The 17,587-nt window shown below is 36.9% G+C and overlaps 1 protein-coding gene across 1 annotated transcript in view; it reads left to right on the forward strand.

The window, feature by feature from the left end:
• Positions 1-17,307, forward strand: part of IL17REL (interleukin 17 receptor E like) — a 42,937-nt gene extending 25,630 nt beyond the window's left edge. The window contains exons 5-17 of the mRNA XM_058023499.1: positions 137-251; positions 1,970-2,014; positions 2,863-3,002; positions 3,283-3,354; positions 5,689-5,743; positions 6,422-6,585; positions 8,833-8,880; positions 9,528-9,585; positions 9,959-10,104; positions 12,541-12,600; positions 13,635-13,692; positions 16,261-16,315; positions 17,280-17,307. Coding sequence (XP_057879482.1) covers positions 137-251; positions 1,970-2,014; positions 2,863-3,002; positions 3,283-3,354; positions 5,689-5,743; positions 6,422-6,585; positions 8,833-8,880; positions 9,528-9,585; positions 9,959-10,104; positions 12,541-12,600; positions 13,635-13,692; positions 16,261-16,315; positions 17,280-17,307 — 1,044 coding nt within the window. The remainder of the gene's footprint in view (positions 1-136; positions 252-1,969; positions 2,015-2,862; positions 3,003-3,282; positions 3,355-5,688; positions 5,744-6,421; positions 6,586-8,832; positions 8,881-9,527; positions 9,586-9,958; positions 10,105-12,540; positions 12,601-13,634; positions 13,693-16,260; positions 16,316-17,279) is intronic.
• The last annotated feature ends 280 nt before the right edge of the window (positions 17,308-17,587 follow it).

A 17,587-nucleotide genomic window follows, 5' to 3' on the forward strand; every position in this document is an offset into this window, starting at 1 on the left:
TTATTGACTGCTTAATGCTGTTTTAAAATGTAAATATGTTTAAGCAAAGAATATTTTTCTCTTTAATATCTTAACCAAAGGTTTTTCTGTATCTGGAAGTCATATGAGAACTCAATTTTATCAATGTTTTAAACAGGTACAGGTACAATTCAATTGCATTGAAGTCAATGTAGCACAACACATCTATGTGACCATGAAAACTGTACCACATTACTGTGAAGTCAAGCTGAGTCAGCAATACTATGTTGAAGGTAGGAAACATCTTAAATCAGATGCTTTTCAGGAAATATCTTTAAAATAAAAAAACCCAAACCAACCAACCAACCAAAAAAAAAAAAAACTCGAAGTCAAAAGCGCATCCAAATCACATTCTGGGATATGACCTGACTCACTGACCTAACTGATGGTAGCTCATGTACGCCAGGACCAGTCTTAGTTTACATTTCAGTGATTTTTTGTTGGCAAGTAAAGGCCTCGACTTGGTATAAAACCCAGAGTTTATGTCTAAAGCTATGTGGAAACTGAGCTTACACTATGCACTTGGCCCTGTTGCCCTCCTTGTGATTGGCACATGCTCCTTCTCTGCCTGCAGGCTCAGCCCGGCCTGCTCTCTGTGCCTCAGTGGAGCTCCTGCTTCTTTGCAGGGGTGGCCCAGGGGTGGCTTCAGAAGCTGAGGAAAGCTTCATAAGAAAGTCTATAGAAATCTATTTTTACTTTCATTAACTACCTGTTCTATAGCCTGTTACATGTAACTGGAAAAGATTAGGTAGCATTTTTCCATGTTTTGCAGTGAAGTGCCCAGGAATTTTTTACAAATTATGCCATGTGCACACAAAAATAGATTCAGCACCGTGGTCCAACCAAGATACAGTGTGGCCAGAGAAGGAAAAAGCAAAAAATGACATGAGACCCCTTGTTCAATCCCAGGCTGGGATTGTCCTGCCTTCCCACCTCCAGAGCCCATGGGTGGATGGTTCCTGTCCTTGCCCCTTGGTACAGTGTCATTTCTGCTGCATGGTTTGACACTTGGGTACAAGTAAGGCCTTTCTGTGCTTAAAAAGCCTTCAATTTTCTTATCAGTCCTGATTCACTACTGAATTATATATATTTGAAGTATATATATTGAATTATATATATTTGAAGTTTTCTTATCAGTCCTGATTCACTATTGAATGATATATATTTGAAGGATATTCACTATTTGAATTATATAGTATTGAAGTATATTATATATACTTTGTAAACAAAGAGGGGAGGAATCAAGGTTTTACAAAGCCCAGTTTTCGACACATTACAAGGATGAGTGAACAAATGAAAATAGGAAATATTTCTTAGTGGAAAAGGACTCTGCGGGGAAATTAGAGTAAAGTGCTGCTCCAATACTGTGTTATGCAAGGAGGGGTGAAAGCAACACATGAAAAGTTGTTTTAATGTTCTTAAAAGTTAAGTTTTGGAGATAAAAATATCAGATATTCTGAAAGTGTTGCCTGGCTTCTAATTCTGGTAAGCTCCCTAGGAGCTAGGTAGGGTGTTTCTTTCTAAGGCTGGAGTCAGAATAGCAAAAATACAGAATTATTGATAACAGAGAAATGAGCCTGGTAAACAATAGGAGTTGTTTTTCGAGGAAAAAGTAACCAAATTTATATTATTGCTCAAATTATTGTTGTTAGGTTCTAGGTAAAGAAGTGTGGTGCTAAATCCTCAACTGCAGCCTTTACTGCTGATGAGGTTTCCCAGTATCTCCCCAGAAAGGGAGATAGGTCTTTAAGGCATAGTGTGATATAATCTCTGTTTGTGGGAAGAGTACTTATCTTTTTTGCAGTTTATTTAAAAGTGTATACAAGTCTGCCCTTAAAAAGAGAGATGAGAGAGGTTTCCTGTTGGGAATCTACTGGATAATTTGGCAGTTTGTTTACACAGTTATGTGAATAAAGCAGCACTGAAACAGACTCTGCCTTCTCCCTTGCAGATTGCAGAAACAGCGATGTGGGAAAATATATTCCAGCTTGTTCAGGTGAGCTGATCTCCTGTGAAACTTAGAGCTGTGAGATTGTGTGGTGACCTACACAATGACATGTTTTCATACTTAAATGAGCAGGGAGAAAAAATTATTATTTCCAATTACCACTACTTATAATTACCATGTAGTTGATAGGTAATGTTCTGGAAATGTATTTCTATGCATTTCTATTGAAATGGTACATGGTAATATTCTGGAAATATATTTCTATTGAAAATGCTACATGGGAGGTAAAGGTTTTGATATTCTATATGATTTATAAGCTTTTGGAAACAATTTTGTGTTCTTTTAATGCACTTCGGGTTGCTGGTTTTATGTTTTATCTATTGAAGACCTCATAAATAGATTGAAATTGATTTGCCAAACTTCTACGCTGCTTGTGGCATACCTGAGAATATATGTATAAAAAAATATTCCTTTCACATATTACACTTGTCTTTCATAGTTGCACATATTGTCTATGTAAGAAAATTACAATCTTGGGATAATCAGCCCTTATAGTGGTATTATCGTGTATATTTCAAATATTTATACATAAACTACACAAGGTTCCGAGTACCAAGGTTGAGGTAAAATTGGTAGGTGTCTTGGCCTCTCAGTATTACAAATGCTAAACTAAATAATGTTGAATGAAAATTATATCTCATAAAAAAAAGAGGACTATTAGAGTATAAAGTAATAATAATTTCTCATATTCTAAGTAAGAATCGATAGATGTTGATTTTCATCTCCATCAAGTTATGAAATATATTCTGTCCCTTTTATAAACAGATAAAATAGAAATAATAAAGTTATAAAGAAAGAGATGTAATAATTTCATGCTTGATCTTATTTTTTTTCAGCTGGAAAGTTAGCTTATAATTTAGACAGGGCAAGGAAAATGGTAACAGTGAATGTGTCCAACTTTCCCCGAGATCAAGATTATTACGTTCGCCTGTGCCACAAATGGTTCACCTGTGAAGATGCTGGGGCATTTGCTGTGGTGAGTTAAACTCCTGGTGCTTTGGGGAACTGGGGAGGGTGTCTTGCAGGTGGCAATGCTCATTAAGGTTATAGTCACAGGAAATGCCATCTATGTCTATATCTACAGCTACATAATCTGTATCACCTATATAATCTATATTTGTAACTATCTATATCATCTCTGTCTATATTTATCTATATATAATCTATATCTATATATATATCTATATCTAATTTAGCTTATATCTAATTAAAAGAAATTTACTGTCTTGGATTTATGACCATCTTTTTCATTTCAGATAAAAGGAAAGGAATCTTTTAAATCCGTTTCTCTGAAATATTCTCAGCTACTCCCTTGTCTTTGCATTGAGGTAATACACTCTGGAATTTGGTATATATTTGTGTTTCTGACTGAAGAAATTTTATTAGGGATTTGTGCTAAGGAAAGGAGGAAAAATTTGAAGGAAAAGGCTCTAGGCCCAAGTTTTTGACTAAGGCTTTTTTTGACCTTAGAATTATGTAAATGTAAGGAAGAGATTTCTTTTAGTAGATGCTAATTAAAACATGGCAATCAGAAGAAAATGGGATAAAATTGATAATAATTAATGGAATGTGTTGTGTAATATTATTTTGGCTGATTTTTTATAAACAATGAAAAGACAGAAGACTTAATCTGACTGAATGTCCAGCATTTGATATAGTATTGCATAAGAAACTAAAACAGGAATTGAGGAAACTGAGAGTGATGGCAAGATTTGAGTGGTAGATAGTACCTGGCTGCAGGGCCAACTCAGCAACTCCTGTTGGATGGGCCTGTGCTGGTAGGGAGGTTATTTAAGGATGACACTTAGAGTCATTCTCATATAAATGCTTTCATCAATGACATGGGGACAAAATGCAGGAATGTGTAATAGGATTTGCTGGAACACAGTTGGGACCTATAATAAAAACGGAAGAGGGTCAGGGTGATTGGAGACGACTAGAGATCTTTATATGTGACATAATTGAAGGATGATGAAGTGTAAAGGATGAAGTGAAAGTCCATGCATTTGCTCTGATAAAAAGAATTCTTGCTGTAGGATGTGAGTCCTCATTTAGAAATAACAGTGGAAGCAAAAAGATCTGGGTGAAATAGTTGATCACAGGGTGATTAACTAGCTTGCTTCCCTGATGTCAACATGTAAACAGGAACAAAAGTCTAGTGAGTTAGATTAGATTATTCCAAGCTAACAGGAAAGTACAGGCAAGGCCTTCTTTGAAATACTGTAAGGAATTCTTGTATCCATATTTAAGAAAGGGTAATTCAAAAGGAAGATGCACATAAAAATCTGTAGTGATTGGGGAATGAAGAGACTGTTTCACAAAAGGAATTCAAATACCATGTTTCCATTAGCCTGGTAAAGCACATACAAAGAGAAATTATGTTTGCTGTGCAAATACAGACCAGAAGGATCACTTATAAGGAAAAATAAGATATGTTTTAAATGGAAGTCATTCTTGCAATGAGAATGAAGGGGGAAAAAATTCATTCCATGAATATATTCAGGATAGTTACAGGTTTTCATGATAACCTGAGAAGTGAGATTTTGGAATGTCTTTCATACAAGGAATAAAAGATCCCAAACAAATTCAAAATTATCCTGCTAACATAGAAAGATGCTATGTGAACCTAGTTTTCTCACTGAATTTTGAGATTTACCTTGCAGATTAAGATACCTAAATGTAAAGATCTAAATACAGATATCTACATTTGAATTAGGTGAATAAATTCTTAAAGTCAATGGAGAGCTAATTAATACAGTCAGTGCTCAACTGACCAAATGTAGATGGCCAATTCTTTTGGGATGTGCTGGACTGCACTGTAGATTCCACTGGCTGCTCTGGCTAGGTCTAAATAAGGCTATTGTGACAGTAATTTGGGCACTTTAGTCACATTGAGATGTGTACATTGTGGGACCTAAAATCACATACCTAAATAGGCAAGCTGAACCACAAAGTCTTGTCGAAGCCTAGGGAATTTTTTCATTCCACTCTGAAAATATGAGATCACTAGAAGAATTTTATTTCTCTCAGTATATACTCTGCAAATAGGATTGCAGTGTAGAAATAGAAAATTCTGCAGTGCAGATAGAAAATTCTGCAATAGGATTGCTGAGCAAACAGATGGGAACAGAAACATTTGCACATGAATCTAAATAAATAGGGCATAGCAGCAGCCATGCACATATACTTGAAGATTGGGTTAAGTTTCAGTCTTCAGATACTAAGGATGCATCCTTTACAATTGCCTAGGCCAGGAGATCTTATATTATGACTATTGAATGTTTTGAATCCCCTAGAAAGGGAAATCAAAACATTCAATAATCATAATATAAGGTCAATTACTGTAAGAAACTTAATGAAAATCAAAGTGGAAGATTTTCTAAATGAAATTGGACCAAATATGCAACTTAGAAATAGGATATAGTGCTAGAATGGATCACCTTAGTTCAATGCCCCTAATGATGAAGAACAAAATAAAAAAAAACCTTTACAAAATTACTTCCAAAGCTTTCTAACAAATATAGCATCCTTATCTTTGGCAGGAAGAATTTCTGTCACATTCTAACTGAAATGTTAAAAACATTTATGTTAAAAATGTTTAAAAAATGGTAAAATGTTAAAAAATTGATAACCTCTAACTGATGCCCACTGTTTGGTTGTAGGGTTGGCTGGCACTTCCAGATGCAAGGAGGGTACAGCTTTGTCCCTTTGAAAATGGCAAGTATTGTGTGCTTACTCTTTATAGGAATGACTTTCAGCAGCTCCATTAGTATGTCACAGTTTAAATTAATCTACACTGAAAATCATGTGTTGCAAAACTTCAAGGAAATAATCATATTGGTTTGTTTTACTGTGGGTAGATGAAACAACTTACTGTCAGACCAAATAATTCACCAAGTTTATGCCAACAAAAACACTAAGTAACTTTCTGGTCATTTCCCGCATTTGCTTAAGTGACACACAAACTGGGCAGAAGGAATAAAGGGTCAGCTTAGAAATGGTGTGAGAAGAGGGCTTCAAGGAGACATTTGAGGGTGTCCAATACCCAACCCAAAGGAGGGAGCAAGGAGTTGAAAAAGAAGACAGTTAACTATATATGAGTTCTATGCTTAACAGGAAATTATTCACACAAATATTCCAGCAATATCAGAAATTTGTCTGAGATGACAGCTCAGAAAGAAGCAGAAAAACAGAAAAAGAAATTATCTTATTTGTGCACATATGAAAGTAATTTTTTTACCAAGCAAATAGAAAAAAGTGTGGCCTAAAATGTGTTTTATTGTGTTGAGTCCAAGATTTTGGTTTAAAGCACATGTAGAGGTACCAGACTTATTAGCTGTGTTGATTCCTGTCTGGACATTTTGAGTAATGTTTTCCCTCTTTCTTTGTGCACAGATACACAGGTGCTATGGGACAATATTGTTTATAACCCATCAACACAAACCCTTGCCTGGGAGCCAGCCTGTCCTGTCCTTGTCATGGTTAACCTATGCAGGTTCACCAAGTCGAATGACCACTGTGAAGATATAGAAAAATCTTTCAAAAATTCTTCTGAGAAAGTAAGAGCTCTGTGGATTAACTCAAACTGTGAGATTGAAAGGCATCACCAAAGGCAAAATGTGAAGAGCTAGATTTTGGAATAAGAGCAGTTGCAAATTCCTCTCTTCTTCTCTGATACTTAAAACTATTCATAATCACAGTCTGTTCTTGCACACTAATCACATGATTTATTCAAAATAGTCACTGACTCATTATAAAGAAATAACAAGTGGAGATGACTGGGCAGCTAGTAATGGTTGCTAAATTCTTTGGGGTAAATAGGATCTGCTTTTTATTTATAGTTCACATCAGGTTACCTTTAAAGTAAGAAACAGACACATTGTGAGGACAACTCATCTCTAGATAGGCATGGTAGGTTGGAGGGATTTCTCTCTGATGGTACCACCTTATTTTTACTGTCACAAGGGTATTTTGTGATTAGATCAGATGTAGATATTTAACATTTAGACACCAGAAATATAAATTAAATGAAGCTTTACATATTTCTGGAGACATAAAAGTACTTTGGTAGGGCACAATTGTTTTGTAATTAAGATCTTCCTGAAGCGCCTTCCTCAGCCTGGTCCAGTGTCTTGAAATTGTGGGTGCTGAAATATTGTGTCCCTTAGTTCTTCCAGCATTTATTTTCTCAAGTTGAGGAGGGGTTTCAAATGCATATGTCTTGAATGGCTTAACACTTCAATACTGAATGCTCTGGCTTTTTGAGGTTCACTAGAATTAGTTTTATCATGAAAAGTAATCACAATCAGGCTTGCCTGATTGTGGAGAGAAGGCTGCAAACTTAAAGTAACAACAGAAAAGGCAAAAAAAAAAAAAAATCAAACACAAGAGATTAATTCTGAAACTTTTGGATTAATATTATTATTCTGATGACATGACTGGGGAAGGGCTGACTCCAGACTGTCGAATGCTTTTGTGATTAGGAACTCCTGGCCAAGCCTTTAGTGATTGTTCAGATCCATCATTTATGAGTTCCAACAAAGCTTTCATCTTGAGAAAACAGATTAATTTAATTCTAGATGTGACTGATCCCTCTGGGATTATTCATCTGCTGGCAACAATTACAATTCATTGCTTGCAGGAGAGAAAAAAGGCTAAAAAAGACTAAAATGGGGTCTGGCTGGTAATGGTTGTATCTATCACCAGAACAGAAACCAAAATTATTACAGAGTATGAGTGTTTTTCTGTATTTACTGATTGCATTTAATGACTGAACATTAATATTAATCATAGAACCATAGAATATCCTGAGCTGGATGAGACCCACAAGGATCATAAACATTCATGGATAGAATGGATTCTCTTTATTTTTCTCGTTAATTCTAACAAGTTTGATATTGAATTTGGTCCATTTATGGTCCTGTAACCCTGAAAACCATCCCTGTAGTATGCTGGAAACTCCTGCAGATTGCTCAGATAGGGCCAACTGCCCTGTGAATCCAGACAAGGCCACACACTCTAATACTGTGCACATGTACTGACTCAGGCACGAAAGCTGCATCACTCCTCTTAACTGAGGCTGGGGCTTCCTCTGTCAATGACAAAACTGTCTCCAGGTCTGAGCAGACTCCTGCAGAGCCATCTCCTGGGACACTGCTGTTATGTTCTCAAAAGAAGTTACAGGAAGGGTTTGGCCGTGTAGGATGCTCAGTCACTTTTAGCAGCAGGGTTTATTTAAGTAGGATCATGTGTATAGCAATGTGTGCAGCTATTGTTTTTAGAAGAAAAGGCTCTTTGTGGCTAAGCCCTTGGTGGGTAAACAATTGTTAATCAAGAAAAACAACATTTTGTGGATTGCTTAAGTGTATTTCCAAAATTCAGCCTACGTTTCACTGTTCTGAAATAAGGATATGGAAAATTGAAAGATTTCTCAACTGATGGTGGAAAACTTTTGGATGTATGTTTAGGTGTTCTGATGAGTTGTTCATGAGTGGAAAATAAGGGGTTGAAATAAGTTGACTTTGTAATCAGAATTTTGCACAAGCCACCAAAGAATCAATTAATTTAGCTCTAATGGGTCAGTCTGACCATAAAAATTGCTACATATTGCAGATAAAAGGGAGCACACTATTCAGTAATCCAAAGCAGCAGTTGTTTCTAATCATTTTATGTGATTAACTTCCTGGGATGTTTATGAATTAAACAAACCAGTTGCCTTTGCAGTAATCAAGCCATGAAAATTGCAGAAGTTGATTTTGTGAAACTAGTTAATAAATCTAGCTAATGATGACTGCTCTGTCTTCCAGCAGGTCAAATATTCTCGTGTGGACACTCACCCAAGACTTTGCATGAAGGTAAAGGAATTTCTTTGTAAAACACATATTAACTGCCCTTCTATCTCTAAAACAAATGAGTTGCTGATGTTCTTTATGATCAATATTTTGTTTCATAGCTCTGATAAATGGGAACTGACAATGAAGGAAAAGTGAAGGATTAGATTAGAAGGTGATAGTTTTGGAGTGCAGCAGCAATGATAGATAAGACACAGGTCAGATTGTTCCCTTCCTTTTTGTCTGTTTAAGAAAAGCAGGAAAAAATATTTTTTGTCAATGCAAACTCTGAAGAATATGCTAAATTTAACATATAAAGTTTTTCATAGTAAATACTTGAAAATAAAATGATCAACACTTAATGGAGAATCTCTTACTATTCTATTTGAGGGAAAAAATCCAAATAAGGCCAATACAGGCATATTATTGTTTTCTTTTAAATTACTTTCAGGTCAGTGGGACCAGATATTTATATAAAATATGCATGATTATAAATACCTGGGGAATTAGGGGATCTAATTTAAGTTAAGGATTGGAAGATACAATGAAGGAGGAAAGCTGTGAAGTAATCTTCTGCAACTTTCTGGAATTCCCTGATCATCACTAGTTGAATATTTGCCACAGATTGAAATGGAAAATCCAGTTTTCATAACAGATTTCTCTGCTTTCAGTTTACCACCAAACGAGGATCTTGGATTAAATGTCCATTTGCTCATGGAGAATTTCCAGGTAAATATATTTTTAAAATTGTAAATAAACATTAAATTGTAAATAACATTATATTGTGGAAATTGTAAACAACATTATATTGTGGAAAATATTTAAATCACTAGATATGAGAAGTGAGAAATGTTCAACAACACTGTAAATTGTAAACTAAATCAAAGAGACTTGACAGCTTTTTACTTCTATGTATCCTCAGTAGATCTAGTGTTCAACAGTATAAAAAGTAACTTGTAGGAATCAAAAGAATTAAAATAATTACTTGCATATAATTTGATAACATTTAAAAATACAAAAAGCTTTTATTTTAGGCACAAATTTTAGAATATACCGTATGGTCCTTGTACATCTAAAAGTAAGTATTTTCCCCTAATATCAGCCTGGAAAATGAGGACTGCTGCAGTTGCAGAACAAATACAAGTTTTCTTCACATCCCAAACCAAGGCACAGTTCTCAGTGCTTGTGTGTAACAGGACGCAGATGGCTTCATGTGAATCTCTTGGGATGCACCATTCAGTCTCTGTGGTTTGTATATATTATTTCTTAAACTTTTTAAGGCTTTTAAACATACCTAACTTCATTCATTTATTATTCCATATATTGTTCTGCAGCTTGAAACCATTAATAAACCATGTACATATTGCAACAATTACTGGAACATTTTAAAAGCATGCAGTTCTAAATCTGATCTCACACTGAAACAAGAAATAAATAAAGATGCTGAAGTCCAATGAGTCACATCAAATGATGTGACTATTGAGGGGAACTTTAATATTCCTTTAATGTCATTTTTGTAGTGTGGTATTTGTATTATGTATATAGGAAATGTTCCTGTTAATATTTCATATATGGGTCACTGATACAGCTGACCTGGCAAATCACACATCATGAAATGTAAGACTTGAGGCATCAATCCATTATGAACTCTAAATATCACAGCTGCCAATACAAACTCAACACGCAGAAAGGGCTCATTTTCAGCCAAATTATCTATTTGAGCCAGCTGATGGTGTGGCTACACAACTGCTTCATCCAACAAAATGGGGACAGAGAGGGGAAAGATTATGGGAGGGTCAGATTTCAGTGTCAGGCAGCAGCTAGTCATGAGAGCCTCATTCCTCTCTTGCAACTTAGTCTATGTCCCACACATTTTCAGTGCAGCACTGTGGTTTGCCCTTTAACCCTGCCTATCAGTTACCTTGTTGGCCCAATTGTGATCTGCTGAGAGACACATCTAGGAAGTGAGGTCAAAGAGCTAAAGAGAGGCCAGAGTATTATTTTTCAAACAGGACAATATTAGCAGGATAGATCCTAGCAGCTACTAGGACCACCACGCTGAAATAGAGCAGCCAGCTCCTCAGCACTCTCAGACCCACAGCTAAATATGTGCTCCTGCTGTCTGCTTCACTGACCAGGCACATGAGCTGGCACATGATGAATTTTGAGAAATTTGAGAAATCTAGATATTGTGATTTGAGTTGTTACTCCTGGCTATAGGGGGATGTGTTTTATAACACACAAGCACAGCTCCTACATCTGTCCTCTCTGTAAGGTATATTCCAGCTGCACTTGTCACTATGTAGGGACACAATGCAACTCTGCCTTTTTCTGGTGCTTGTGATTCTTCTAGTGGGAAGAGTGCACATACCGGGCAGTTATGAACAAGCATTTCTTAATGTGATGGGCTGGACACTGAATGCTGAATTTGTTTTCTAATGGATCAGTTTAGATTGTTAGTGCACCTCTGGTGCTGAATGTAACAGAACAGCTGATAAAAAGAGTTTTCCAACTCAGCACAGTCTGAGGACAAGCAAAAATGGAAGATAACAACTTGCTCCTCTAGGAGTTCCCAGAGCTGAATAATCATGGCAAAAGGCTTGGGAAAAAAACAGCTATCCTAATTAACACAGACCACAGAGGGCATTGGTGGCAATATCAAGAGTCTATCCTAAAGGGAAAAGCTGTCTGGAAAATGCTATATTACTGGCAGAAATGGAGATCTTGTAGAATAGTTGTCAACACCCAGGGAAGGTTCTCTTCAGCTGATCTATTTCACATGAAATCTGTGGAGTTTGTATTTTCTGGTTTTAAAGGTTCCCTGTGTGAATAGCTAAGTGAAAGGCATAATGGTGGAACACCAATAAGTCACAGCTAGATATTGAAATGTGTGTTTCATGAAGGCACTGATGCATTTAGACATGCTGTTTTCTTCCCTTTGGTACAGAGCTGTTATGTCTCTGCTACTGTGACAGAATGGGACTCCAAATAAATTACATACAGTTCCTGTCTCAACACCATGAGCAGTGTACACCAAGTTTTCATCAAGACCTCACTCTGTGTTCCCAGAAACCAATGTTGATCCTCTAACTACTAATTCCTCTTTGGTCATGCTTGAATTTATTCACCTAATTTGCCCCCAATTACTTTAGGAGTTTGCCACCCTGAAGAGAGTGGTGTAGAATGCATAGCTAGTGGTGGAGTAACAGACATTATTTTGAGGACAAACCATAATCAATCAGATATTAAATGTCAAGCCAGTCATTTAGGACAAATTTGCCCTAAGGCTCAGCTTGTTCTCTGCATACAATGGGATGGGAAGTCCAGAAGAGCTGTAAAGACAGGGTCATTCCTTCAGCTCATACACCAGGGAAAAGAAGTGAAGATGATGGGAGGAAGCAAACAGTGGGGGGGGAGTTTCCTCCTTGTGATGCTCCATAAAGTGCAGTAACATTTGCCCCCTTCCTGTGCTGCCACACTCTGCTTGGCAACACCAGCTGCTTATGGTCATTGAGATCTGGGGTTAGCTCTGAAAATAAATAACCTTCCATTGATTTTCTAACATGGTAGAACTCTAATAGCATGATTGGGAACCAAAGCAAAGAACTGAAGAGACACAGTGTGTTTTCATTGTTTTCAGGTATGGAAAATGGCGATTTTCAGCTTTTTTTTTTTATTCATTAGGGAGATCCTGTTTCAATCACTATGTCACAGGAAATGTGTGGGTCAACAATTTGCATTCAGGTATGTGCCTTGCTTTTTGCCAGGTACCCTGTACAAAATAAACTAATAAAAAATCATTAAGACACCTAGCAAACCAGCAAGTACTCTCACTGCTTTCTCCTCTCAGCTAAATCTGATTACTGTGCAAATCAAGTTGGCAAAGAGCATTATTTAAAGCTTGGTATGCTGCCACCACTTTTCTTTGAGATGACATTAATTAACTGAGAAGTTGCTCTCCATGATCTTGCTCCTTTGTCAGTGGCAGATAAAAGGATATCATCAGGATATTGCTAATCCTGTCTTTATGTGTTCCTTCATAAATAAAAAGTTCCAAGCTATCAAAAGATCCAAGTAAATAATGGATGAATTTTCAAAAATTGACATTGACTAGAAAAGGTGAGGCATATAGTAAACAGCACAGCAAGTGCATGGTGTCCTAGAATTAGCACTCAGGAAAGTAGAACTGAGCAAATGATTTCTGAGATTTCTGCACACTATTTCTGTAGCTGAACTTCATTAAGAAATTTTGTTCATAGAAAATGAGCATGAAGCTTATTGATAGGTTTATGCCTCTCTGGAGTTAATGTTCTCAGCAGACACTGAAAGAAATGAGAGTGAGCTCTGAGGCTCCAGCAGCTGCCCTGGAAGGCCCTTCTCACCTTCACTTTGCGCTGCTGGGAAGAAAGAGGGAAGATGAAAGTGAGATTGGCAAAAGCCTACTGAATAATGAGAGTAGTAGTTCTTTCCCTAGTGAGAAATGAAATTTGGTGGGGAGACTGATAATTTCCTGCATAAATTATTTATTTTGTAAGTAAGACATTATCTGTCAGTCAACAATAGCAAGAAAAATTATGATTAGCTCTATCATTTAGAGACCTAAAAGTGATTGCAACTCAATATATACTAGACCAGCAATCTCCATATGTGTATATTTAGAAACAGATTTAAAATGCAGTCCCTTGAGTAAACTAATAAAGCCATCTCGTTTTGTCAACACAAGTGCTTAGTAACAGCTCTGCTGAAAGGGAATAAGCCTCAATTCTTTCTTTTGAAAGGGCTGGAGAACAGATGTGGATTATTCAGTTCCACTGCAGATCTGTGATACCTTCTGTGGTGAGTAGAATGTTAACAAAAGAAGCTTGGGTCTTTATTCTGTACAAGAGCACATTTGAGGTGAAGTGTGTTTTCACTGTGAAACTGAGGTGGAATTCACCTGACTGGAGGTGGATGTGTGCATGAGAGCTGGATATGCTCAGAGTCCTTTATAGACAGTGGACTGATATACCTCATGAGCTACTTTAATTATCTCTGCAAGGGCATCTTGTGTGCTGGCTGCTGTCTCTGCTTCCTGGGTGAATTCTTCACCTTGTGCCAGTTTCTGTGTGTCACACCTGTATTTACCTTGCTGTCAGTACATGAGGTAACTCGATAAAAGCACACCTTGGCAAGAGGCACACACTGCTGCCATTGCAGTGACTGCAGCACAGCCCTGCTCTCAGTTCCCCCCCTGCGAATGGGACAGCAGCATTTCCCTCCACTTCCCAGCAAGCAGAAATTTGCTTCTGGACATTATTATGATGATGATTTGAGGTACACTCAGATACACAATGGAGCCAGAATACTCTAGAACCTCCAAGCCCTGAAAGAAAGGTGTTGTAGAAAATAGTGAGTTCGGAGCAAACTAAGGCTGTGGGGTTTATGGTGAACAGTACAGCAGTGGATTGACTAATTTAGAACTAAAAAGTCTAAAAGGAATCATGCTGAGAGAAGCCTCGATCTGAGCATTGCCAAAAACACTTCCCCAAACTCACACAAAAAACCAACCTACATCTCCTTCTAGTTCACTGCAAATACAGTAAGCCCTGTGACAGATTTTCCCTGTTGTCTAAAAACACCTGTCAGTTAACTACAGCTTCAGACTTGGAAGCCTGAATAAAAAGAAGGGAGCTTGAATTTGTGGCCTGAATGTAGTTCCCTGTGTAATCATTTGTATAATGCCAGTTCAGGTTTCTTCTCCACTGAAAAACCTGTGATTGTAACAGGCCCACTCAGGAGGAATAAATTAAATCAGTGTTGTGGTTCATGCAGTGTGGATGAACCCCAGCATTTTAATTTTTCATGTTTTCTATTTAAAAATTCAGAATATGACAAAAACATGTAAAATAATTAAAAGCTCTAGAGATGACAGTCTTGGAAATTCTCTGCACCTCATGGTAGGAGAGAACATGTCTGTGCAGTAAATGAAAATAGCAGAACATCAAAAGCTGACTAAAGAACTTTTTGTGCATAATATTTGATTTAAATATTTAAATAGTGAACTTTTTTTCACAAGCTTGTTTGTTTGGTTTGGTTTTTTGTTGTGTTTGTGTGTAGGGTTTTTGTTGGTTGTTGTTGTTTTTTGGATTTTTTTCCTTCTGATTAGGAATTTGTGGAGATTTGGGAAAAAAAGGAGAAAATGGGCACTTACCAAGAATGTCAGAACTGTAATGTGTGATCACTGTGTTTGTTGTACATTAACCTCATGCTTCATGGATCCTGACATAATTTATGGTTTTGGGACAATGTGATCTATATCAGTGGGTAGATCAATCCATCTCTGTCTGTGGACCAGTGTTCCCAAAATCTCCCTGTAAGCAAGATGGTACAAGTCAGTGTCAGAGATGGGACACTGAACCGGGTTGGTCTGTCTCACTGCAATAATTCCAGTATTCTTAACGACCCATTGGAAGCCATCAGCTGCTTCTCAGGTGTAAGGTTTTTAATGTATCAGTGACAGCAAAACTACTAAGGGTTTTTGTATTCTTAAATGCATATTTTATATAAAAAAGGTATTTCTTAAACACTAGCCTTTTAAAATCAGGATGTGATGAAAGTTTCTTAAAGCAGTTACCAAGGGTGATAATTGTTACACTGGGATGCTGTTGTGTTTGGGCCTAAGATATTAAGGAAAGCCATCCATGTAAAAGTGAAGGCAATATTAACCTTGAGATTTGTCTGTAATTTGTGACAATCTGAAATGTCAAAGCAAATGACCAATAATCTTGTAATGGCACAGTGAAATAGTGAAAACATATACTGTGCACATCTTTGTAAAATACGTGCATGTTAAGTGTAACTGTTAAAGATAACAAGCACTGTCAGTGTGTTCAGAAGACTCATGATGTTATTAGAAAACAAGATTCCGGTCATAACAACATCTATTACAAAAACGACATTGTGTCTAACCATCAGGAAGGCTGCTCTTTACCCAAGCTTTTAGAAGAGCTTTCTGGCATGTATAATTTATTATTCTACAATGGATAGCATTTTTCTATAAAGCTGTACATATTTTTTCTATATTTTCTATAAAGCTGTACTTTGGGAATTACAATGGCTTGGTCTTGTTTGCTCTACAATGGGTGGAAATAGGAAAATAATGTGGTGGTTTTTTTAAAATTTTGAATTTAATAGCATTGACTTGGAGGCAATACTTTGTGCTTCTTTCAAATTTTCTATTTCTTTTGACCACTTTTCTGGATTCTATTTAATAAAGCCAAGCATTTTGAGACATTATTTCCTCTATAAAATAAGAACTTCATGTATTTTGTATGAAACAATAACCCATATCAGTTACTCTGAGAATAAATATGTGAATCATAATTAAAACAAAATGGCAACCTATATTTGAACTTGTTCCCTCAGGTTTTCATGGTCAGTCATATAGTGATGGAAACCCACCAAAAGCCATGACACACAGGTATCCATCTAATTTACAGTTTGAAACATCTGTGGGAATGGATGGGGTTTTTAATCTTGAAACCATATCGCTGGCCTTGTAACAGGCACAGAAGGAATATCTGAATGAATTTTGTATATAGCTAGAAGGAATATCAGGTTCTTAACTCTCCCTTTCCCACTGAACACATTCCCTGCTTTTGTGCTCTCTCTTCTCTTGCTTTCTCTCTTTGCAGTTTAGTCTGGAATCAGAGGTAGCTGCCTTGCTGCCCAAGTGAGGAGAAAGGGAGGCAATTAACCAGTGCCAGTGAGAAGTTTGTAAAGGAACAACACAGCCTTCAGGAGCCCTGAAACAAGCTCAGATTGCTGTGCGTGATATTCACATTATTAGCCCCTGTCCCCTGCTTTCTCACTGATGTTTGCATGCAGGTCAGATCCCTCTGTGCTCTCACTGATTAGACACATCTGCTCAGCTGTTCCAGTGCTGCTTCTTATTGCCACAGTACTTTACTAAACACCTCTCCTAGGCTATAGACAAATAATCAGTAAATAATGCAGCCCATGGAGGTACAATTTGGCAGACCCTGAGCCCTTAAAAATTCTCTTCCTTTAAGGATACCTTTCAGAGCCAGCCTAGAAGAGTGGGAGCTACCTAGAACTCCAGAGAAAATAGAGATGAAAAACTCTTGTTCAAAGATGGGGAAAAGCTGGAGCCTTGCAAAAGCTCTGCAAATCATGTGGTTGAGAAGGGGCTGCCATCCTTGCCTTGAGGCAGTCTTTTCCCTTTCAGAAGATACCACTCAGAATAAAGTATCTGATTTTGTTTATATGTTCATATAAACACTGTTTGAATTGTGACAGTCAAGTACACAAGCTGTAGACAAATTGTTAGATTTGTTATTTTATACCAACTATATAGCTATGAACTTTTTCACACTTTGGAGAAAATAATAACAATCTTCTTTCCTCTTCTGTTTTTCTCCTAGGATGAAGAGTGTGGAGTCCTTGCATTGAATCTAACAACATGTTTTCAAGGTCCTCAGGATCTTCTCAACATTGTATTTTGGTGCAACTTGCAATTCTGGTCTAACTGGTCATCTCTCATGACAGTAGTTTCTGATTACTATGAGATTATTCTCATGAGTGAAGAATTTAGCAAGTTGAGCCTACTGTAATATGACAAATTCAGATTGGGATTCCTTATTTCCCAGTATTTAAAAAAAGGGTCTTAGAATGACACAGACACATTTTATGAAAAGTCCTTTCCTTAGGATTTTTCCTCCTGAGAAGTTGA

This window comes from Melospiza georgiana, chromosome 4, assembly GCF_028018845.1.
Source record: "Melospiza georgiana isolate bMelGeo1 chromosome 4, bMelGeo1.pri, whole genome shotgun sequence".
Taxonomy (NCBI): Eukaryota; Metazoa; Chordata; class Aves; order Passeriformes; family Passerellidae; genus Melospiza; species Melospiza georgiana.